Source organism: Anopheles merus, chromosome 3L, assembly GCF_017562075.2.
Source record: "Anopheles merus strain MAF chromosome 3L, AmerM5.1, whole genome shotgun sequence".
NCBI lineage: Eukaryota > Metazoa > Arthropoda > Insecta > Diptera > Culicidae > Anopheles > Anopheles merus.
In genome coordinates, this window is record NC_054085.1 from 13,945,334 (window position 1) to 13,968,771 (window position 23,438).

Consider the following 23,438-nt stretch of genomic DNA (forward strand, 5'->3'; position numbering starts at 1 on the left):
CGGTGCGTGTGTGTGTGTGTGTGTGTGTTCGAACGCACCGAGAACAACTATAACCGAAATCATTCGACACTCCGCTCTCTCCGAAACCCTCCTCTGGAATATTCCAAGGTCTGGAGGTTTTTGGGCTTTCAGAGGACGGAAAGAAGGGAACGGAGGACGCTCCGGGAGGAAACCACTCACCAAAAAATTATCTACGAAAAAGTCACGTTTTATTGGTTTTTACAACCGATCTTCTTGAGAGTTTTTGGTCCCACCTTCTCCCTTCCCTTTCTCTAACATGGTCTTCCCCTTGTGTGTGTGTGGTGTTGATGGAAATGAGAAGACACAACAGAACTGGCACCTCAGCCCGACACAGGGCAGCGAACGAGTGGAGGCAAAGGGAATAAAAGATAAACACCCGGACACTTGAGAACGAGCCACCTTCCTCGACCAACGTCGGAAGTAGTGCTGCCCTCTCTGCTGCAGCAGCGACCCGGGCGATAGGAGCCTCCAGACCTCAAGTGGGCTCATACTCCGCGTACACCGCGGCAACGAAAATATTATCAAATGTCAATACATCAAACAAGCATTAGCCTCGGGCCGGAGCTCTCCAGGACACTCGTTCTTCGCGGGGATTTTGGGACTTCTTCTAAGGTGGTCCGTCCGGGCCCTGTTGATTGTCACACGCTCGGACAAGGCGTCCCATCAAACCCAGCACAGTGCACAGCACGGTATCTCCTGATGTTGTCCTTGGTTGGCGGTGGAAAGTAGATTAGAAGTCGTTCTTATCGCCTACTTCGATGTCCGATATAAACAATTTGTGTGCGTGTGTGTGTTGGTTTGTCAAATGTCAAACATCCCGTGTTGATGTGAGCCGGTGAGCCTAGCCTGAAAAGAAGGAAGAATTCCGAAAATCCATTGTCACGCACCCGCGGGCAAGCTGAGTCACGGGTTCGGATAGATAAGCTGAACGTTGATAAGCTGTCCGTAATGTCTAAAAACTTACCGAACGCGAGACCAAGTCTTGTGCAAAGGCATTTTAGCGATGAATTCTAGGTGCTTTGTGTGGTATGAGCGTTACTACCAGAAGTCAAGTTACTTAAGAGCAGCAATATCATACAGCTTCTACACCAAACGATCTATAAACGCTCTATAACTTTACAACGCACCAAAACCCCATGCTGCCAAACAATGCATTGCCTGTTGGAATTTCGGGAAAGGAATGATTTTATTGCCCACTTTGCAGCCCCAGAATCCCGAGTTAATCCAACGGCATGGCATGGCAAGGGGAACATCTTCATCCGTTTGGCGTTACGGCATCGCCTGCCGCCTGTGTGTGTGTGTGTGTTAGCATCATTCAAATGTTTCACCGGGGATCAATTAAACCTGATCGATTTATGTTACCAGTAGAGGCGGACGGTGAGTGTGATCTTTTCACCTCTATCAGGGCCGGTAGCTTGTTCCTTTCGGTTCGGCTGTGCGAGCGTAAAACACATGCCAAATGGACACGTTAGCAAGAGCCGCAGCAGCAGCACAGAATAACACACACCGACATCTTCGCACATCTTAATGTGAGAACCGGTCCCAAACGATGAAACCCAGGAGTTGAGCGGTCTCTAAGTGCCACTATTAAGGCCCTGATCAAGGAGCACAGTGGAAGAAGCGCAAGCTTACCTTCCGGTACAATGTGTGAAAAGTGTTATAAAATTTAACTAAAATAAGCTGAAGAAAGAAAACAAAACTGTAGACATAAACTTCATTTACTGATATTCCAATAAACAACATTTCTTCGTGCATTTTTGACATATATTTGCTGGAAATGTTCTATTTCCCCTGGCAACAAATCGATCCAAACCAGCCGCACTAAGCCCACTGTTCTCGGAAGGTTCCTGCAGCTCGGAAGGCCACAACCATCATACCGTGAGCCGATTTCCATACGGCCGATCCCACTGTCAGTGAAGGTGAGAAATGACTGACGGAGTAGTGCATTCCTCCGTGCATCCCATCCCGAACGGCGCCGAACGAACGTTTGGTGCAAAAACCTTATTTCCATCGCTGCACCGGTGCACATGTGTTGCAGCTCACCCGTGCACTACCCAAGTACGTTCGCTTCCATTTCCCGTACGGTTCAGTGGATTGGGTTTCCGAAGTGTACCAAGGTGGGTTGTGTAGGTTGGTTATTGATTTTACACCTCGTAGAATCAACCCCTCGCGTACGACTCCCCTGGTGGTAGTGACTGAAATATCTACCGCCTGCACACACCATCCTGCGCTGCTGCGGAATCCTGCAGCAAAGGATTCTCACAGCTGCTCCGATCGCCTGCTGACGGCCTGCTTTACGATAGCGCTGGGGATTCTCCAGGTTTTTAGCTCCCCGGTAGGGATAAGACGAAGATTTAAATTTAAGCGCTATAAGTTCCCCCTCCGGAGCACCAGCCGCCCTGGTAGCGGTGGTGTTTTATTGGAATTCGTACGAAGCAGCAGCAGCAGCAGCGCATTAAATATTCAGCCTTCGATTGGGGCGATTGGTTGGCATCTTTAAAATTAACTAGCCCCCGTGTTGGTGTTGGCTACAATGAAGCACCATTTGCTTTCGTCTTCCAACTCGGCAGCACTCACTTCAGATCCACTTTTCATCACCACTCCTCACCCTGAGCTGTGGCAATGTGTTTGATAGCGGTAGCTTGTTAATTGTACGCCCATGTTCCCGTCAGCCCAAACGACCAACCGATTCTAAGAAGTCCTCTCGTTTTGTGTTATGAAATATTGGGCATCAAGAACACACACACACAACGAGCAGACAAACGAAGAAAAAAAAAACGCACAAAAACATACTCCGAGCGTGGCATCACAAGTCGCAGTGTTTCGTTTGTCGTGTTCTGCTGGAGCAGAAGATCGGCAGAAGACCTGCTGAAGCCCGGAAACCACACAGACTGGAGCATGGAGCGGAGGAACGGTTCGAACAGTAAGAACCACCCAGAAATAACATCTTTAGTGCAGAGCACAACATTAAAACACACCAACACACACACACACACACGAGCGTTCTCTTATCCTTCGCTTTTCCCAGCAGCAACGTTTTTCCGAGCGAACAACATTCGTCTGCACTCGACAGTCGATGAGAAAAACCTCCGAACTCGACGACGATGATCAACTTCCGCCTTAAGTGGCTTTCCAAACATTTTGTTTCTGTTCCACTTTGCCCGCTCACCGATCCTTCCACCGGCCCCCGGCTAGACTGATATCTGCTTCGAAATTGAGATCTGAAAAATTAATTTTCCTCATTTAATATCGAAGCTAAACAACATTGGGGAGCTTCGTGCGAGCGTGTGTGTGTGTTTGCATTCGTTTTAGTCGCTTCGTATCGTTTTGGTTTTGTTCAATGACTCGCTTGGAAGCTTCTGTTTTGTGGGGGATATCTGGAATAAAAATGGAATGATGATAGTTTGCCGGCTGCTGGTGATGCTTTTGATGAAGCGAACTATTATTGGAAGCAATTATCATATGTGAAAGCAGCTCCACGGGGTGTGTTGCTCAAGCATGACAAACTTTCAGCAATAACTGCCTTGGAAGACAGAAATTCAAACAATTGTTTTAATTAGTTTCCTAAATTCCCGAAGTGATTTGCATTTGCATTAAACCTTTTTTTGTAGTAATATTGAAGTGGCTTTCGGGAAGCGGTTTCCCGCAAGAGGGCGCTTTGTGATGTCTTAAATTAAGCTTGGATTTCAGGACAATGTTTCACGTTGAATTTATCAATAGATTCCGGATGCTATTCTTCATTTTATGCTCTCAAATATAAAGTTTGATATACTTTTTTCCAAAGCATTCTTTCCCAGCCACTATTCAATGGTCGGCAAATCATCACAAACCGAAAGGCGATGTGTTTGTTTAACTTGGAAGCATGTTTTGGAAGCTTTGGTGCGGGAAGGAAGAGCGGACTGCAAACATAACGCCAGCCACCGCCAGTTTGTAAGGTTGTGTCAGCTAGTGTACAACAGCAGACAAACCATAACGCCGATATTGCGGGAGCAAAGCGAAGTGGAAGATCAAGTCGAGTGGTCTCTCCGAACACTCGAGTGGACCGTTTCACCTCCTCGTTCTCGGTGGAACGAGAACTCGCCTCTTCAGCTCTTCAGTAGGCCCCTGCCTAAGCCGCATAAGAGCTTAAGCCGCCCCTATCCCCGACCGACCCGGGGACTGATGGACAGTTGGTCACATTTCGAGGCGCGCGCGCTCGGGCCTCCGCTGGGACTGGACAACTCCGATGGGAGCATTATATCAAGTGCTGTTCAGCTGCTTCTACTGCTGCTGCTCCTGCTCAGCACAGATATTGCCGTTTCCTAGTACCTTACCCGCGTGTAGGCCTCGGTAGGCGCTCTCTGTCTCTGTCCGGCTGTTTCCAATTGAATTAAAGTCGATTGTTTCTCGAGGCACGGTCGGAGGCAAACGTAACCCGCGTGCCTGAATGCTACCACCGCTGCTACCGCTTCTCAAGGTGATGTACGTGCTTGAGCATTAATCGAAGGATGATGATGGGCCCGATGTTCCCGTTAGCTCGCAAGGCAGCTTTCGGGCAGTTCGGTGACCTCAAGCCCACCGGTGGCAGGGTTTCTTTTGGGGCCGGTAGCGAAAGAGGGCAACCATAAAGATGGTTAGAATATTGAGCTCTTCCGACTCCTCCCTGCCAAATACCAAAACAAAAAAAAAACGAAAACCCATTTCCTCCACTACAGTACAGAAGGAGCAATCTCGTACAGTTGCTGATTAAAATCGTCTTTCGCCTTTTTTATGTGCCCATCTGCAGGCAAATCTTATCTACGCGCGGTGGTCTGGTCTTGGTGGTGGTAGTGCGTGAAGGACCGAAAATTAGAAAACAACGGTCTCGTGTCGTCCTTAATAGGATTTTTGCATCCCCTTTTCAGCGCTTTTCCGGCGAAGGAAAGCTCTCCTTCTCTCACAGTGTTGGGGTGCCTTCAAAGCTCACAGCAAGGATGTTCTGCGCCTCGGGAAAGGCTCATAATAATATCGTAATAAATGGTGAAAATCACACCATTTCAAATGGAACCACCGTGCGCCACGTGGCACGGGAAGGTGCCTCCTCCCCCTTTCTAAAAGGGCCTTTTAGATGCAAAAAAGGGAGAAAAAAGTAAACCTGAGAAGGTTTTACTTTCCTTGCGGGTGGATGTGGGTGCCCCTTCAAACCGAAACAACACTCGAACGCGATACTGGTTCGTAAAATCAACAATTTAATTTTCCTCCACCACGGTAAAACGGGGAAGCGGAATGGCGGGCAAAAGCTCTCAATTTTCCCGAAAAAAAAACGCACACACACACAAACATACTCATAGGTAAAGTTTTCCGGTGGAGAGCACACGCCGAGTGTACATACACGCACGGTTTGCGAAGTGCTTTTTGCGGAAAATTTCCCATTTCCCAAGGAAATGTAATGCCAAAAAACAAGGGAAGGTGCACCAAACGGGACGCGCTTTTCCGGCATGCTTTCCTTTCACCCAAAACCCAACCCGGCGTGGCGTAGTATGCTGCATGGGCCAGGTTTTATCACGGGGCGGCTGTGTCTTATCCCTCTTCCGCTCGCTTCATCTCGCTCGTGGAAATCCATTTCGGAGTTTATTTTTACCGGCAATTTGGTAACGGGCAAAATTTGCCAGCGGTCCGGGCGGGAGGCTTTCCGTTCGGTTTGATGATGGCTGGTGCGGGTACGGTGATTGGAAGCTTCACGTTTTTCGCCACTTGATGGGAAAATAAAACCGAACACATAGAAAGGCCTTTTTGGAGGATTTTATTTATTCCCAAGGTAACGTTTGCGGTACTTTTCTCGCATTTTCACCAAAAAGCCATCGCAGGCGGAGCTTCAACCGTTTGTTTATATTATTCCCAAAAACCATCCTTCAACGTGCGTGTGTGTGTATATAAGTGTGTGCAAGTTTTATTTCATTTATACCTTCGCTCAAACGCTTCACATTTCCCCGTCAGCTTCAACTTCGCGCGGCAAAAAGGTTCACATTAAAGAGCCTTCAGGAGCGAGAGTCTGCGAGAGTCAATTTGTGATGCCTGGTGGAACCCTTTACGCAGTGCTCCACGATGCAATGTTCCTTTTCCCTGTGGTAGCAAGCGTGCGATTGATGTACTTGATGATCGTGCTAGGAGTTTTCATGCGTGTTTTCGATCCTGTGAGCCGAAAAGTACGACTATATAGTTGAAGCATTTTGAGTGAAATTAATTTCAAACTCATTTTAATGAACCATTCTAGCGAAAATCTGAAGTGAACTTGTACTTTAGCTTTAGTTTCAAATGTGCAAAAACAACATGCATGAGCGTTGTTCAGAGTAGTTTCTCTCTAGAATCGTTCAAAAATTATTAATACAAATTTCAGTTCAAAAACCATTCAACGATATTCAACATGTATTGAAGGTTAACCAACCTTATTGCAGCTCCACAAAAAAAACCTAAATTGGAAGCTGCAATGAAGAGGCTCTAAAATTAGCAGCGTTCCCTGCACAGGCGTTCCTGCTTTTTGTGACATTTTCTTTCAGATTTTCTCTGCCGGATGTTAACCTTTAGCTCAAGGTCATTTAAAGGATCTCAAAATGAGGAAAGAAATAAAAACTTCCGAAAAGATTTGCTCTTCCACTGGAACGATTTCAACAATTTTTTTTAATTTTTGGCTCTTTGGATAAGCTTTCTGCAACCGGAAATGCCACCGGCAAGCTTTTACCTTTTTTTTCCTGCCCACTTCCTTCAAAGATCAATACAGCTGGGGTTTCTTTAAAACCTTCGAGCTTTCTTATCCTGTCGCTTCCTGTCGCTGTTACCTAAATTGAATGGAAATTGTATTACAGCAACGAAAGAAGGCGGAGGGCAAAAACACACACACTGTCGATGAAACGGAAAAACACAACCATTTTCGATTGGGTGTTTCGTTTTTTTGTTGAGTGCGTTTTTCCTCTTTCTATTCGCCGTTTTTCATCAAAAGCTAACGAAGCTAACCCGAACCCATGAATCGTGGGAAGAAAAATGATCCTAATCTTGGCCGTTCCGATCGGTTCAATCAGCGTTTTATCGTCCCGGTGCGACGACGACCCCGTACCTCCGTCCGGCGGGATTGGCCGTTTGTTTTGCCACGGCACTCAAACGCACTCGCCCAGACACGCTCTAACCCCTTTTTTTCGACTCAGCATTTCTTAACTTCATTTTATTTCGCATTCTATCTCTCGTGCCGGAGAGCAGGAGCGAGAAGCAGCCTGAAAGTTATGGCTTTTCCTGTTGGTATTTTTCTACTCCTTCCGTGCTTGCTTCACTCTTTATGAAATAACACCAACACACACACACACCTATTAACGCCCTGCCATTCGCCCGTCCCGTTTGGTGTTCACCACCGGAGCCTCCCGCAGCAGCACCGGAAGCATCTAAAAATCGAGCACACTAGGACACGGCAGCCGGAAAGGAAAATCAGTAGCAGTGCTGGTGAAAATGGTGATCCACCCCCCAGTACTCGTTGCTTTCCTCCGTTTTGGTTCGATTTGGGTGTGCCGGAAATCGAATTTCACATTCAAATCCAATTCCTTTCACCTTTTTCACCGGTGTACACTTACCTTTGGCTGCGCTTTTCTTTTACATTTGCCAATTTCTTCCCCCCGTCGGCAGGTACAAGGAAGGACACGGCAGCAAATGCTGGCCCCGACCGGCTCAGTTCCATTTTCTTATTTCCTAATCAATGGGCATCAACCAGGGCGAGTGGTACGATTCGGTAATCACACGATTGAGCAGTTTTGGTGAGATTGGCGAGGCGGGGTGATTTTTTGCTTGCTGTATTTAGTTGATTCGATGAAGAGGATGAAAAAAAGGATCAGAAAATCAAACATCAGCTGTGTATGTAGAAAAACAAGGAAATCATCTTTTAACCATTTAATAAACTGCTCGAGAGAATACTGAGTAAATACAATAATAGCTTAATTATAACCAATACAAAAAAAAACATAGTTAAAAGATGAAAAAGTTGAAAAACAATAATGTAAAACATAAATAAACCATTGAAATGAAAATTAAAAACTAATCTAATAATCATATAAACATGACACAATACAACCAAAATACAATAATAAAAATGTATAAAACACAGACGAAACTTACACGAAACAAAATCTAAACGAAAATAAACATCTGAAAGTAAAACTTCATAACAAAAGCGTTACAATTCAGCAGTGAAACCAAACAGTTAGAAAGAAACATTGCAAAACTATTTGAATTTGTTTTATTGTAAATACACAACAAAATACTTGCTTTCCTATTCAAAGCATCCATTCGCTCTCCCTGTGTTTGAGGATTTATGTCTCCTCCAACACGCACACACAGCAAGCTCATCCGAGAGTTTTAATACGTCCCCGCCACCGTCGCCCAATTTCCAATCGAATTTTCCATTCCCTCAACCATAGCCAACGTGGGAAGACGGAAAAGGCAACACCAAAATAGCAAGCCAAACGGCTCCCCGGAAATGAACCATCATGTGCAGAGGACCTACCAAAGTCGTTTGCGTGAGATGCAGAGTTCGGTAGTTCGTTTCACCTGTGTGTCCCCTTCCAAACTCGTTAGAAGCAATTCCACAACAGTCTCACCGCCCGAGATTTGTGCCGTGCTTCTCATCTCGCTCCTCGCAAGAGTCAACCCGGGAGCTTTTGACACAATGCCTCCCCGCCACATTCCTTCAGGCCAATGTTTTGGCGTGCTTTCCAGCTCGCTCCAAGGTGGGACGCAGGTGTGCTCCGACAGGGACCGGAAATTGGGTAAAGCTCCCCCAAATCGCCACTCATTTTTGGGGACACACAAAATAACAGCCGCACACACCGACAGACACTCATCCCGGGGACACGAAGAGACAAACACAGCAGCAGCAGCAGCGCGAAGGATTTGTCAAGTTCATCTTTGTCGCAAAGAAAGTGGAAGGGAAATCGCAGCGAAGAAAAGACGGGTAAAGTGAGGAAAATCGATTTCGTCCGCTTCGGGAACAGGTTGGGCGGCATGGGTGATGGCATGGGTGGATGAAAAGCTTCGGAAAAGATTTGTTGGGGTGCTTTTGATTTTTGAGGAGGTTTTATTGCCTGTTAGGACGAGTTTTCTTGGCAGGCTCTTTCTCGGAAGGAAGGCAGAACTGTCCTCCACTAATGATGCAGGGGTTCTCGCAAGCTTTTGGAAAACAGTTTTCAACTCATTTTCATTGATTAACAAAATTTTCTTGAAAATTTACATCCATTTAACGTCCTCTTTTCTTAAAAAAAATGTTGTTTTTTTATTAAGTGCTTAACAGACGCAAAGTGATGAAATGATAAATTGCAAAATAAAAGACCATCCCCGGGCAGGATGTTTGCCGTCCCGCAGCAATATCGATCAGCGATTAACTTCGATGACAAATGGCACCCGTAAGCAATGCGGAAAGCAAGTGGACAGAAGCGATGAGGATGAGTGTTGTAGAATGTTTTCCCTCCATGGCAGCCCTTGGCTTCGTCCGGTTGTGCGGTTATGTCCTGGGCAGCATTAATTTTCTCTCCGCCGTCCTTCCTTCGATCGTATCGTGGTGAATAAAATTCCCTGTCCCTGTGGCTTTTATTCTCTTGTTTTGTTCTCTCCTCTCTCTCTCTCTCTCTCTCTCTCTCTCTCTCTCTCTCTCTCTCTCTCTCTCTAATGGGTCTTTGTTGTTTTCGGACACTTTACAGCAAAACGCGTCAACTCGCTTGATTGTATTTTAATTTTTCACCCATTTCGCGCTGGAGATTGAGGCGGAAGCCTGTTTGGAAGCATCTACAATTATTTGACAACGCTTCTACCGGACGGCGTGTTTTAAATTGTGTCCTTCTGTCATTAGCGAAATGGCGCAGACGGCAAAAACAAACCCGCCTGGACGAGGTTGAGTGGTAAATCATTGCACTGTGTGGATGGAATGGAGCGAAGGAATGGTACACACCTTGGTTTTATATAGCTGACGGGGAAAAAGCTTTTTATTGTGAGATGGAAAATAACGCAGAGCGTGAAAACACACACAATCAGATGCTTGTGCTCATAACGATAAGACAATGCATTGGACGCTAAATGGTCCGCGCAAGGATTGGAGGAAAGAAACTGTGCTCTTGCCGCATTGTTTGTGCTCTTGCGCCTCCGTAGCAATGTTGCCAACCCAAAAGCCATTTTACATACCGTCACGTGCGCTTGCAATCAGTTGCAATGTAATGCGGTAGTATCAAACAGGGACAATAAAATGGCAAAAAAAAACGCTGGAAGGAGCCTCTTCCTGGCACGATCGTTCAATGTCGATAATGTGTGTCGCTGATTGGAAAGTGGAAAAACAGTTAGTAGAGAATTAGATTGAAAATCATATTCCTTTGTTTTACAAACAATTTCAAATTATGTTTTATATGTACAAACTCCTTTTAAACCGTTTTTATACCCCTACAAGAAAGGACAACTCGTCCAGATATTTGCATTCATTTATTTAACCCCATCCGTTTCGCAACCATCGCCTTCGCTGTCGAGCGCAACATCTTGCAATACATTTTATTTATTTGCTTTTCCCGTTCTTTTTTTTCGTTTCAGGTGAGTTTTTCTACAAAAAAACGATTCCTCAATAGGCAGAGGAGTGAAAGAATTCGCGCAGCTCAACACTTCCTTGCCGGCAAACGGCAAACGGTGCCGATAGCGAAATAAGCGCCGTAAGGGATAAACAGCGCGAACGTGATTAGGAAACAGAAGCGTCTACTAGCAGCGTGGGAACAAAAAGGGATGTAAAGTGTGAAGCATTTATGGAGGTGAAACAAAACAAAACAAAAAACAGTCAACCCTACCAGGATCAACACCTTATGAATGGAAAGTTGTCGCTTTCATTTCGCTACAAGATATAAATTCTCACCACTGCCAAAACTTTGCCAAAAGAAACGGGAGATTTGAGGATGATTTTTGGTGAATCATTTTGTTTTTCTTCAGCTTCAATGACCTACGTGCTCCACAGGGCGTAAGCTGTCGTGTAGCGTGGGGCCTTTTGATATTTTATTTCGTCACTTTTTTGCTCATAATTTCAACAAAAAAAAAAAAAACGGACCGCAAATCGTCACTTCATTTTTGTGCTCAAACTAGACGAAAAGGAAACTCAAGAAACTGTGTGTTTCGCACCGACAGGTGCAAAAAGAAAGCAAAATTTCCAAGGTCACTGCACGCGAAACTTTTTGGTATACCGTTTGGTTGGCTCCTTGCTTAAGATAAAGCCGGAGCAGCCCCAAAGAATCGAGCAGAATAATACTTTCAACGAAGAAATCGAAAAAATACACACACAAATTTAACGATATTTCTTTTTTTTTGGGTTAGGGAAATTTGCTTCAATTTTCCCCTGCTGAATGGCGTAAGAAAAAAGCCATTCCCTTTATGCCATTGTCTCACCCCACGGTGTCCACGTGAGACACACGAAAGCGAAATTAAAATGCCATTTTAATACGGCACGTAAAATTCTTGTCACTTCCAAGGCAAGCTGCAGCACGGCGAGGGTTGATATTTTCGATTTTTGAAAAGAGATAGCAGAGATAGTATAAAACAAAACGAGAAGGGGAGAAAAAGAACATTATCGCACAAGGTGAAAATGATTGCGCGTTGCTGTCGATCGGAAAACTTATCGCCGGACGGGGGCAAGCGGCGCTATCGGTCTCGCTGAAGGTGAATATGATACTGATGAGGTATGAAGGTGAGCAATAAGACACAGAAGGAAATACACGACAGGACCTGCTCAAGTTCGGTCGCTTTCTTTCGACACTGATTCGTTACTCGTGCGCTGAACGGTTGGTTTGGGTCCGCGAAAAGAAAAACCGACGACACTGCATCACTGTTTGTTTCGACAACGCAGAAAAGAATTCTATGAACAGTGAAGAATATTGGCATTAGGAGCCGCAACTGATATCGATCTGTGCCGGTGTGAACATTGTGAAAAGCATGTCAATTGTGATTGAAACGATGATGATGGAAGATTTTTATCAAAAATCTTAAAGATTTTTTTTAGGATGAAAATTGGCTGCAAACCTACGGAGAATACTGAAATGTCATATGATCTTGATGTACTAACTGCAGAAGCTATCTTTAAAGATAAAAAAAAACAAAGCATACAAGATATCAATATCACCCCATAGACTTTAACATGAATCTAAAACGAATAGTAAGTACATCCCCTTTAATGAACTCCGCGATTAATCCTATCGTATCACCAAACATCGTTGGCATAACTCAATTTTTGGCTTACGACGTCTTCATACAACAAAAAAAAAACACCATAAATGCACCTTCATTCATATTTTGCCAAAACTCCACACGTCATCATTAGACGGTATTTTACGCAAACAAAAAATCCCTCCAAAAATTAAGGGTTGCCGCTCTCCCGAAATCCGGCCTCCTTTCATAAGAAACAAAGCAAAACTGCTCATGCGACGCTAAGCTCTCAAATCTTAACTAACGATACTAAAGGTACCGGGGCCGTTTGGGAGCGAGCAAAAAATGAGGCGAGGAAGCCAAGGCATACATCGCCTTTCCATCATTTGTGTTCATCTCGATTTTGAGACTAACAGCCACACACACACACACACGCTCATTCTTTATCCTTTTCGGCGTTACAAAAAGCAACCCGTGCTAGGAGGCTTTAGAAAGGAGGAAGTCCCGGAGTGTTCCGGATTTTATGTATCACCCCTTTTTTGCACTCTGACGTACCGCAGACGACGGCCTGATTGAAGCCTAGGACACGGAAGACTTCCTTTAGAAGTTTCCTTCTGCGTTTTGTTCGTCCCGAATGTTCGTCCAGTTGAACTTGCGCTCGAAATGATGAAGCCGTGGAAGTTGTGTGCCGAAGATTGGGGACATAAACTGCCCGAGAGGTACATACAACCGGGGGGAAGAAAGAGGGGGTTTCAAAAGTGCAATCGTCAAGAAAATCAATCCATAAAGTGATCCCATTAGGATCCGTCATCCAATTCCGAGGCGTCCGTGGCGTCTCAGGAGTGAAGGTGAAGCTCGGCAGCAAGCAAAAAAAAAAAGGATTTTCCAAGAGGTTTTTACCCCTCGTTCGTTTGGTTGAAGCTGCCGGGCACCACCACCATCACTGCTGCTGCTGCGTAAGCTGCTTTTCCCGCATTCGGCTTTTCCGGGTCCTGGTAACGAGCGAAGGTTGCCCTTGGAAATCAAAATCAAATTCTCTCGTTCGTTCTCCCTGCCCCGGCCTTGTTTTATGCTGTCTTGGCAGCATGGGTTCACAAAACGGCAAAAGAAAAAACGAAAATCTGTCGAGCCCCGAAAAAGACACGGCACGAAACGATGGTCCGGACCACCACCCATCCCAGGCACACGTCACATATGCTAAACATAATCGAATTTGCCCTCACGCCATTAATACATATCGAGTATGGGCAACGGAGCAATAAGGCCGCCCAAGAAGCAGGGAAGGAGCGACCGGGCGAGCAAGGGCAGCCTTGTATAGAAAGCGAACAAGAACGTTCTTATTAAAAGCATGAAAATTCGATCGATGTTTGATGGGTGGAAAATATCTGGCCTTGATTGCAAAGAAAAGAGAGAAAGAGAGAGAGAGAGTGCTTTTGGAATGTGGAAAGGGAAAGTGTTTTGATTATCGGTACCGCACCGTGCCAGTACTTTAAGTCCAAGGACTGTGTACAGTACTCTGTGTTGTGATAAAATCAGTGTTTTCTTAGACTGAGGTACGTCACACGTTTTCTCAGGACTTGTTACGGCACATAATTCAGAATAAAACAACATCGATGAGAAAATGACGATGTCGATGTAGCCGAGATTTGAACCCACAGCCAGTGGTGTGCGAGATCGAGCACTTTAACGCGACACTATAGAAGAGCACGATGCAAGTAGAGATAATAATCAATGAGTATCAGAGAATTGGTTATCTTTCCCGTCCAAATTCAATTAAAAATGAAATGGATGCTGTAAGGATAGCCCCATACCCAACAAGATGTATTAAAGCTAGATTTGGACGTTGCTTCTACATTATAGCCTATATTCTGTGTTTGCTCCCTATCTTTTCTAAACTTTCCGACATGTGTCTTTCCTCACAAGCGGTAAGATGCAAAGCAGAACAGCAAAACTAAAGAAACATGAAACAGATAACTCTTCAGCAAAGGGTAAAAGTTGTCTGATTTTCCGTCCGTGGTTCACACCCACCTTACTCCTCCACCCGCCCCTTCTAAAACCGGTCTCCATTTGGTGGAAAAATGAAAATAAAACTTTCCCTATTCTTCATCCCTCACTAGCTCCCATCGCCATCCAAATCCCCGCCGGTGGGAGGAAATGTTAAGCAACGTGAATAACGATGCTCCACCAAAACGAAGAAAAAGGGACTTTGCGTGCTTTCCATCCCCCTCACCCGTTGTGACGCAGATTCCTTCAGAAAGATGGAGCAACCCCGGAATAGAAACCCCGGAAAACACACGACGACCAACGCCCGGGGGCCAATCCTGCGGGATGGATTTATGCAGTTTAACACTTACGGATTTGCCTACGGCTTTTGCGTCCTTTCTTTCCCGGAGTGCGGGGCGCAAAAGAAAATCCTTCAGCCCTATACCTTCTTAGCGCACAGTCGGCGAAGATCCTTATTAAGAATTTACCCTGTGCTCCCAGGACGTGTGCGTGTTTTTTGTTCCACTCTCGGTCCTCAACTTCTGAATGAAGGGCTTTCTGCAAAGGAGTGAGCGAAAGATAAACTGTCAAACTCTTCACCCGCTCGCGCTTGCTTGAAAGGAAAATCTTTTCCGAAAACGGGCTGCCCGGGTGGCTTGACTTGTACCGGAGGCGATTAGGAAGATATTCCCGAAAAATTCAATCGTCCTTTCGCCCGAGATAGAATGAGTCTTGCTGACTTTTTTTTTCTTTTTTCACGACGCGTTCCTCTTTTCTTGCTCCTGTCTCTCCTTGGAGTCGAGTCCCTCGGTCCAGATTGTTTCCCTCCTGCGTGAGCGTATGTGTCCCAGTGTCGCCTTGTGTCGTCCTCGGGAAAGTCAAGTGAAAGACGAACAGGCCATTTCGATTCGAGGGCGAAAATCGACCCTGCACGGGCCAGAGCGAGAAGTCGGTCGAAAAGTTCCTTCTCACACGCTGCCCGCACGTTCCCGTTTTCGCACTGGTGGCACTCAAAAGGATTCTGTGATTTGCAGTGAGTTTTCGCCCGTACTCCTGATGCTGAGTTCCCCACAGAGCAGCAGAAACAGAAAACCTTCGCACGAAAGAGAAGGAAAATTCGCCTCAAAAAAGGAAAACCGAAACGATATGCCCGTCAAAGGGGAAATTAGCGAAATTCGCTCTTCGCCCTTTCAACATGTCCCGCGAGTGCTCTCGGGTTGTTGCGGGAAAATCGATGAAAATCTTCGTTTTCGCTAAGGGTATTTCAGCACCACACTGGTTTTTTTTTTGCAGTTTCGCGAAGAGCGCGCTCTCATCCTGTCAAGTGCAAAAGTAAACACGCACGACAGAGCGCGCGAGAGAGCGAGAGAGCTATCGCGCAATGCTCACGCTCAGCATCAGCTGCATAATGGGAGAGCAATCTTGTGAGCAATGTGGGCCGGAATTCGCTCTGTTTCTTCTTTGCTGCATGCTGCGGGCGCATAGACGAGCTCAAACGCGTGCGTGCGTAGCTGGAGAGCGAAACGAAATTGAGATGAAAACATAACCTATGCTGCGAGCGAAGGCGATAGGGAGAGAGAGAGAGTGAGCGCATGCAGAGAGCGAAACCGATACACTGGGAGTAGCGCGCACGAAACGGTCAAAATTGCACCCGTGCGGCGGCGTTTCGAGCAAAAATCGAGCGTATTCGAGCAGTTTGATTCCGACCGTCAGAGCGTGTGGACGTACTGCCGCGCGTTCCCGTTTCGTACGCATCAGTCCGCGCAGTGCAGTGTACGCGATCGGGGGAAAAGAAACTCGGGTTTCATTGCGATGGTGTTCTAAGACCAAGTGTTATAACAATTCAAGAAAGAGAAGAAAAACCGTGTGAATACTATTCGGTAATACAGAAGCAAACCCTGGGGAAAATCAGTTTAATACAGAGGTAATAACCATTTTTATAAGAGTGAGTGGTTGATTGTTCTGTCTTGTACTACTGAAGCATCCAAACCAAAACTCTGTGGCAGAATAATGAACAGATAGGAGGCAAATAGTTTTGAGGGCAGTTTTGGGCCCTTCTAGGCTTACGCAAAAACAAACAATCCGAAATCCAACAGTCGCTGCTTGGGCAGCATCCAACAGCATCGTCATCGCATCTGCATCGAGGATCCAGAATGTAGCTGCAATAGAAAGCGGTGATGAAAGTGGTCGTCTAATTGTGTGTACGTGCGCGATTGGGAGTGTTATTGTTCATTAATTGAGAACCAAAAGCTTGAGCCGTTTGTGAAGTGAAAACAATCCTTCGTGGTGGGAATGTTGGAGTGTTTGTGAGCATTACGCGAAGTCAAAGTGTCATTTTTCAAAAAAAAGGCAAGTGTGGGAGTGCGTGTAGCATTAGAATTAGCTGCTGCAGAGGAAGAAAGTGCTGTTCACCAACGCGTCATACTCTGTTCGCCCCGCACAACAAGCATTTCGTCGTACGGCATTCATGTTCAAGCGTGTTCAGAAAGTGAGTTTTCCATCTACCATTACCTATCCCTACAGCAAACGTTGCTGCCAGTGGGGCTCTACATTAAAGCATGTTTCACGTTTCGATGTTTTTATTGTGGTGTGTGTCTTTGAGGATAAAATACGTTTCCTCGCGTGGAGAGAACAGCTTATGGAGACCGATTCGGAAAGCCTCACGACTGGAACGCTTCGTGCAAAAAGATTCGTGTGCGTTTTTGCGGTGAAGACAGTAGTAGCGCTGGTGTGCTGTGCTGGGCTCCAAAACCAAAACAATAAATCGATAAACACCCCGAGCGCCCTCCCATGAGCTGCCCTAAATGGGGGAGCTGGGTTCCTTCAGCTTTCCTTATCGCCCGCAACACCCCCGCCAGCTCACGAGCCGAGCCGGGAGTTGTTGTAGGCTACATCGGTACATCCGTTTTGCGCGTGGGAAAATTCTCTACCAAGAGAGCCACACCAGCGGTCGGGTTTCCCCACAACCAAGGGAAAGCCCAGGGAAACCGTGCTGTTTTTTGCTACGAGATGTCGCACGTTGGGGTGTAGAGTTGAAAAATTCGCGCGTCCTTCCTCACTGCCTTTGGGCCCCAAATTTTGTGTTCCATTCCCGGGCTTTTCCCTCGCTCGCAGACACACACGCACACACCGCACTTTCCCGAGCAGCAGGGAAAATCAGTGGAACCCGAAAACCGTGTACACTGGGTGCTGCAAAACGTGCGTCGCAGTTTTCGTCCTTTTTGGCCTCGATTTTGGTGTTTCCGCACACACTTTCTCGCTCTCTCTCGCTCTCTCACGAATTTGCCGTTTTTCCTTACTCCAGCGAAAAAAAAACATTGGTTTTGGAAAAACTCTCACACTCTCTCTCAAACGCAATGCTCTCGCGGACTCTCTCGTATTTGGATTCGGGTGGTGAAAATTTTGCAATTCGCGCGTACACTCTCCCGGTCTTTCCGCGCGCTCTCTCTCACTCTCTCTCATTCGGGAAATTTTTCCCGATTTTCGGCAATGAAAATGTTGCACACACACAACATCACTCCCTCCTTTTCTATATCTCTCTCTCTTTCTCTTTCGCCCTTTACCCACCAAACGTTCGGGTTGCAGGACGACGACACGGTGGATTTTTTGCTTCGCGTGCGTTCGGCGGCCAAGTCCATTGCACCAAAACGCTTCCCGGTAGCCTACGTAACTTGCGGTCCGTCCTGTTCGTTCACCCACAGCATCGCAATCCCCTTCTTACTTCCATCTTGCTACGAAAAAAAATAAGGACAAATTTCGGGGTGCTGCTCTGCTTGGATTTCAGCTGAGCGGTAATTCGAGCTGGGTTTTTTGTTGTCGTTGTCTCTTCCCATTTCCTTTCTTGCGCTGTGTCCCAGGCCATTGTGGCACCAAGTTCATGGTGTGCATTTTTCCTGCCTGCCTGAGTAGCCTAATTTTTTGACAGCAACCTGGCTGTTTGCGTGTTGGTACGCCCCAGAAGAGTTCTTGTTTTTTCCGTCTCCGGATGTCTTTGGAGGAAAGGATGCGCGCCGATTCCGATGTCTGACCCCGTTTTTTCGTCGTCATCCTGGTGCTGGTGCCGGGAGATGAATTATTGAAACCCTTCGACAGACACACAGGCACACACAGGCACACACACAGCCCAATTATTTGTCCTACCCACGCGAAATAACCCAAAAACTGTTCTCGTTTTTTTGGGGTACCAATGGAGTAGAATTTCTGACGACAACGACGACGACGACCTTCTGGCGACAGCCAGATCGAACCACGACCAAACTTCTTCCGCATTTGGCGAATGCCAACCTCCAACGCGGGAGGCGGAATGTGCGGGTGGGTTTGTTTTTTATTAATTTATCGATTTTCCTCCTGACCGAGTGCGAGCGAGAGGCGCTCGTCAGCTGAGGATGTACGTATTGTGCGCTGGAATGTGTTGAAAAGGGTCGGGTGTAAGGAAAATCACTCCCGTATCTTCCGTGCATGCGGCTCCGGTAAACCGCTTCGGAAGCTTCTTTCAGGGACACAAGGCACTACCCTGATGCTGGCAAGCTTCTAGGATGTCATCTCGTTCCCATCGCGTCCCCGGAGGTACCTGGGTGCTTTGCTTTCTTGGAAACGCCTTAAGCAACCCGAAAAAGGTACCGTTGGCTCAGTGTTGCTTTGTAAAAGAATGGCGGTTGCTTCATAAAACCGATAAGCGCCAGCTTTCCTGCTCTCCCTGAGGCCCTTTCCCAGTTTTGCCGCCGCGATGACATTCCAATAGCAGCTAGAGCAGTGAGTCACCATTCGGAATGGATGTTTTGTTTTTGTCTCTTTTACCTGTAATATCTTTGGGTATCTTTTTTTTTGTTTTACCCCTAAGGGATCATGTACAAACCGGCACCAGGACATGGGTCTTTAGGGTCCCTGGGATATCGCTCTTATCGCTCTTCTTTCTTACGCACGCATACGCATACGCACATTCATAGACATTCCTTCACATTGTTCCTTCACCACTGTTTCGATTTCTTAATCGTTTGTTTTCATCGTTTTTATTTGTGTTTTGTTTGTTCTTTGCTTTTTCTTTTTGTTTGCCATCGTTTTCACTGCTCTTTATTGAACAATTCATCGATCGATCTGTCAACGCAATGCACCTGTCCAGTGGAACATATCTGTAAATTGATGGAAAAATTACAAAAAAATGTAAAACTCGTCGCCCGAAATACGAAACATTCTACGAGAACAAAAGTGCAGTGAAAAGTAATTCCCATAACAACAACAAAAAACCCAAGTGAGTGTGTACGAGAGACATAACAAAAAAATGTAAAAAAGTGACTCAGTGAAGAATATAAACCAGCAGGCGCCTGCCGTATCAGTGACAAATAGTGAAGTAATTCAAAAATTTATGAAGATCCCACAAGTTTTCACGGAATGTCCCGTTTGCCGGAAATGCAAAATGGATGGTTTCTGTTCGTGTTTTCTGTTCTGATGTCTGTTCTGACGTTATAGTTTTTTTTAAATTGTGTTTGCGTTTTTCAATGAAGTCTCGTGTGAATCGTGTTCGTTTTTTCGATACCTTCGATTGCTCATTCCCAGTGTTTTTTTTCCCAGTGTACGATTGTGTTCATTATTATTTTATTTTTGTTTTACCAACGTCATTTCACGCCCAAAACGCGTAAAGTTCTTTCAGTGTTTGAATGAAACGTTCCACACAAAAAACGATAAAAAATGCCTGCTCGTTTGAACAAAATAAAAAAAAAACATCACAACTTTCAAGTGCACTATCGGAAAAATGTGCACGAAAATGTGCTCGACTCCAAAAAAAACAAAGGAAACCCACAAAACATGGAGCCTTTTTTGGGAGGAAAATGTACAAAACGAGGCGCGTGTATCTGTGTGTTGGTTGGCGGAGAGTGTGGAAAGGGGGAAATAATTGTTTTTTTTCTCTCTCTCCCGAAGCACGGCCGTGTGGTTTATCGGATGAAAATAGCGTTTCCGCGTGCCGGCGAACTGTGTACTTGTGTGATTTTCGTGCCCTTCTCCCGCATCCCTTCTTCGACTGCCTTCAACGAATTCTTTTGCACATTCAAGTGAATCAAAAAACTCCATTCTCCACGTTTTAACGTTTACGCGAGGCATCGATTTTTGCTCGTTGCGTTTTATTCCTTCCGTGCTTGTCCTTTTTTGTTTTGCAATACTCGACCGTCCTTGCGTGCCTGTTTTAGGGTTTATCTTACCTTTTTTTGTTGTTTTTGTTGCTGTTACTCGCTTTTTACCCCGTTTCCGTGCCTTGCATTATTCAAAAATATTTTAATTTCATTTTCCACCATTTTATTTTAATCCTCGCAGCGTGCGTTTGTGTTAGTGGATGGGTGTGCGCGTATATTTTTGGTTCTTTTTGGTTTTGTTGAAAAATGTGAAAAAGTGCTGATGAGAAGCTTTATTATAATGTGCCCGGTGCTATAAAAGGTGTATCAACGCGTGGGGTTGTGAATTGCTGGAGCCGAAAAATTGACAACCTGCGTGTGTGTGTGTGTGTGTGTGAAAGTGTTAGTGTGCGTTCATTGCAGGCACAAGTGTTTTCATCAAGAATTTATTTCGTGATTTTTTAGCGTTGCGTTAAACGCCTCAATAAAAATTAAAAAAAAACCTAGTGAAAATTAAAGTTTCTGCTGCAGTGTGGAGGAAAAAAATTGCGCCCAACCTTCTCATAGCCCACAGCGCATCATAGTACTGGGTGGCTCCCGATGTGGCTTGTAAAGTGGTTGGCCCGGTGCCAATGAGCGGCGGTACGGACCGGTACTGCATTCCGGCAAACGGAGCTGCTGCTGCAACGGTGCTACTGCAACAACGAAGGCAGTAGTGTACCCCCAAGGCCCCACCATCACCAACACCACCACCCCGCCCGGGTGCAATGAACAACTCGTACGAATACGGCGCTACGATGGAGTGTCGCGAGAACGGTGTCCTGCGTGGTGCCATCAAACACACCAATCGAGGTTATTATTTTTTTATTTGTTTTATTTCTGTTAATTTAATTTGCTTATCGTTTACACGTATTTTTGTTGTTTTGGTATTTGCTTTACGTTTTGCTCCGTTTTGCTTTACCTTTTTTCCCCACTAACCTAGTGTGTTCAGACGGCTATTGCAACGTCCGATGTTATGTTGATTTACGGGCTTATTGCTTTGGTTTGCTTTACTGTCAACTAGTCGGCACTAAATAGCGGCATGAGTGATGTCACCCGCCTGTCAATAACGAATAACACGCGTTGCTTGATAGAAACAAAAAAGCTAAAATTGATTTTACCATAACATTATGTGAACACAAATAATTTGTGTCAGATCAGTTCAGATCAGTGTATTAATTTGCCGTCAAACAGCAAATAGGATTTAACAACGCTTACTGTCTGCCCAGCAGGCAGCTAATAGGCTTTTCCTCTCAGCAGCAGCAGCACCACCAATCGCCTAACACTAATTTGGCACTGAATCGTTCCCATAAAACCTCCACCTCTCCGCAAACAAAACCCGTAGCTTGATTGACCCATCCCGTTTTAACCACCAGCAGAGCACGGAGAGAGCGCCTTTCCTGCTCTGTCTTGTGCCTGGCCGGAGGATGATAATGAAACGACAGATGAAAAACCACTTGCAACCACCTGCACCAGGTCTTGCCGGTATTTACTGCACCCGAGAAAAGCTGCAGCCATGCCGTGGAATCGCAACGAAAGATCGAAAGGATAATTCAATCTATCGGCAGAAACCACATTTCGCTCCGTTGCTCGTCGCATTCACGGTGGAGGAAAAGTCATTAGTCTGGGCAAGTCTGTCGGGCGGTAGAAAAATAATGAAGTTAAAGGTGATGACAAATACACTCTCGAAACACTCGACGCAGCACCAAACATCCTAGAGACAGCGAGGGGGTAGACAACCGTGGTCGTTGTAATCGCGGGGAGTTTTCATCTGCGCCCCTCCGTCTGCTCTCTCCATCTGCAGAACAGAGCCCGGCTGAAGATCAGCTCCCAATGGAATCGACCGCTGGAAATTGATTTTACTTCACACATTTCTTTTCGCAGCCCGCGCATTTCCCCCGAGTGGTGGATTTCGGGGGTTTCTCTCTCTCTCTCTGTGTCCCTCTCTCTGCAGGGAAAACAATTTTGCAATTTATCATCTTTGTGCGTCCTTCGTGTGACCGGGGGTTTTCCTGTCGGAGTTACCGGGGAAAAAATGTGGAAAGGCCTCGACCCAGAGTCGTCCCGGGAGAATCGTGCACACTCACACACACACACACACACACACACACACACACACGCACATACAACACACGGGGCCTGTTTTAAAGGTCTGCCCTTCGCCTAGATTCCGTTCGCATTGTTATTTTTTCTTCCATTCGCGGTCCTTTCCCCCTCTGTGCGAGTGAATGAAATGGAAATGAAAAATTGTACACAATAAGATGTGTGTGTGTGTGTGTGTGTGTGTGTGTGTGTGTGTGTGTGTGTGTGTGTGTGTGTGTGTGTGACAGAGGGAGGGAAGGTGAAAAATCTCGTTTCGCCGAAAAATTCCCCCGTCGGGAAATTGGCGAACTTTGGCGTCCTAACAATTTAGGACCTCCGCGCTCACGCTGACGATGAAGCACCAAACAACCCGATTACATCGCTTTTTATTATTCGCAATCCTCGCGAGGGCAAGCGAGGGAAAGCGAGGGGTGCAAAAGCTCAAACTCTGTGCATGTGGGTGTGCACGCTTTCCATAAATCTTATCGCACAATCGCTCCCAATCTGGCCCGAAATCTCCCTCGAGTGGCGATGAGATGAACCTCCTTCCGGTTGGTTTGGTTCGCCGATGGTTGATGGTTGGTCACGGCTCGCGGAAAAATCGATAAGAAGTTGTGTGCACGGTGGGATAAGTTTTCATTGCCATCATCATCATCATCGTTGGACGGTGGGCTCTACTGACGATGTAATCTTCTCCCCCCTTTTTTGGATGTAGGAAAAACGCGTCGCTTTTACGCTATCCCCTTTAAAGGGGGAACACATCTCGCCCCTTTATTTGCTGCATTGTGATGATAGTAAGCGAACGAGAGAGCGAGAGAGATGATGGTGGAATAAAATAATAATATCATTAATATTGCTACACGCAGTTGAATTTTTACGATCGTTGAAAATAGAAAAAGCAGAACAGAAGAGGGAAGAACTCGAAGAACGCATCCTGGCAGTGCCCCTAGGACAATCATCGGGGCAATTTACCACTCACACACACACAGACATCCTTTCGAGGATAACGATTTCGAGTTTGTTCGATTTCGACAGCCAACAACTACCCCTCGGGAA

The 23,438-nt window shown here is 45.9% G+C and overlaps 1 protein-coding gene across 8 annotated transcripts in view; it reads left to right on the forward strand.

Moving 5' to 3' along the window:
• Positions 1 to 23,438, forward strand: part of LOC121599219 (teneurin-m) — a 531,100-nt gene that overhangs the window by 337,906 nt on the left and 169,756 nt on the right. The window contains exons 1-2 of one of the 8 annotated variants that reach the window (XM_041926852.1): positions 15,864 to 16,081; positions 20,464 to 21,113. The exons of 3 other annotated variants lie outside the window; for them this stretch is intronic. In XM_041926852.1, coding sequence (XP_041782786.1) covers positions 21,029 to 21,113 — 85 coding nt within the window. In that variant the 5' untranslated portion in view covers positions 15,864 to 16,081; positions 20,464 to 21,028. Of the gene's footprint in view, positions 1 to 15,863; positions 16,082 to 16,560; positions 16,646 to 20,463; positions 21,114 to 23,438 lie in introns of those variants that run through there. 4 more of the 8 variants (XM_041926854.1, XM_041926853.1, XM_041926857.1 and 1 more) reach the window with 4 other exon arrangements.